The following is a 1,631-nucleotide window of genomic DNA, read 5'->3' as shown; positions in this document are numbered from 1 at the left end:
TAGACTTTGTCAGGAATAATGGGATTCAGGTAGACAAAATCCATATGAAATGGAAACTGCAGTGAAGAAGGGAGTCAAGCAACACTGAGAAGAAAAGGTGGTAGGATTCACCCCCAGTGTATAGTACTATATTATTAACCCACAAATCCTGTAGAGAAATCTGCACATTTCACATGGGGGATGATTGATATAGAAAAGCATGGGAACAATAACTTGAAAATAAGGACTCATCTTTTTACCTTCCTCAATTCTTATGTTCTATAGAAACGTAAATAGCAATATTATGTAATAACACATATATATTAGGGTTATATTTTTATTTTTAAATCACTTAGTTTATGGTAGATTTTTGTGTGTTTCTTGGAATACAAATAATTTTATAACATAATTAACCTAATTCCTAAGCAGCTGGTTTTCATGACGTTTTGACAGGTAAACCTACTCGGATGAATGACAGAAATGACTCCAGTGTGAAGGAATTTATCCTTCTGGGATTCCCTGGGTCTCTTGAAATGAAGAGCTTCCTTTTCATGTTCTTCTTCATTATGTATATACTCACAATCTCTGGAAATGTGGCCATCATAGCTTTGGTGAAGAGCACACAACGACTGCACACTCCCATGTACTTCTTCCTCTGCAATCTTTCCTTCCTAGAGATATGGTATACGACTGCCTTGGTTCCCAAGACTTTAGCAATCCTTGTGTCCCAGGATCAAACCATCACCTTCATAGGGTGCATCACACAAATGTACTTTGTTTTCTCCTTGGGATGTACAGAATATTTTCTGCTTGCCGTCATGGCTTATGACCGCTATTCGGCCATATGTCACCCACTGCATTATAACACCATCATGTCCAAAACTTTGTCTCTCCAAATGGCTTTTGGCTCTTGGATATGTGGCTTCCTAGTCATTTCTTTGCCAGCTTTCCTTATTACCAGGTTGTCTTTCTGTGACTCCAATGTTATCAATCATTTCTTCTGTGACATTGAGCCTTGGGTAGTTCTTTCCTGTACTGACACTTACACAATTGACGTTGTGTGGTTTCTTATTGCCTTTATTGTTATCCTGGGCTCTTGTGTCACAACCTTGATATCCTATATTTATATCATCACCACAATATTAAAGATCTCATCTGCTCAAGGTCGGCAACGGGCTTTTTCTACCTGTTCCTCCCATCTCACAGTGGTCCTTATATGGTATGGTTCCACCATTTTCCTGCATGTCATACCTTTCAAGCAGAACTCCTTGGAACTGAGCAAAATAGTCACCCTCTTAAATACTATTGTCACACCCTTGTTAAATCCTTTCATTTACACACTTCGGAATACTGAGGTGAAAGAAGCATTCAGGAGTGTATTCCAAAGCACAACTCTGACTTTATTTGACAGAAAATAAAAGGAAAACAAGTGAGATTCAGAATATCCATGATACAGAAAGCTAAACTCATTGAGGAAATCCATCTGACATCACTGACAGTTCTATAAATTTCCAGGAGATCACTGGAACAGAGCAATTCCCCTGTCCTTCAGTATGTCAGAGAATGTTCCGTGGGGCTCCAATTGTGCCAGAACTCACTAGCCTTCATCCCCAGAATAAATACTAAGCTGTTGATGAGCTAATAAATAACTG

The 1,631-nt window shown here is 38.7% G+C and overlaps 1 protein-coding gene across 1 annotated transcript; it reads left to right on the top strand.

Annotated features, from left to right (window-relative positions):
• Window positions 1-446: 446 nt before the first annotated feature.
• On the top strand, window positions 447-1,397 carry LOC107120038 (olfactory receptor 6F1-like). The gene has a single exon (XM_015422678.1). It carries the CDS (start codon window positions 447-449, stop codon window positions 1,395-1,397), a length of 951 nt encoding a protein of 316 aa, XP_015278164.1.
• Window positions 1,398-1,631: the final 234 nt, after the last annotated feature.

The sequence above is a fragment of the Gekko japonicus genome, unplaced genomic scaffold (genome assembly GCF_001447785.1).
Source record: "Gekko japonicus isolate JY-2015 unplaced genomic scaffold, Gekko_japonicus_V1.1 scaffold2364, whole genome shotgun sequence".
Taxonomy (NCBI): Eukaryota; Metazoa; Chordata; class Lepidosauria; order Squamata; family Gekkonidae; genus Gekko; species Gekko japonicus.
This window is presented reverse-complemented; position numbering and strand designations above follow the sequence as displayed.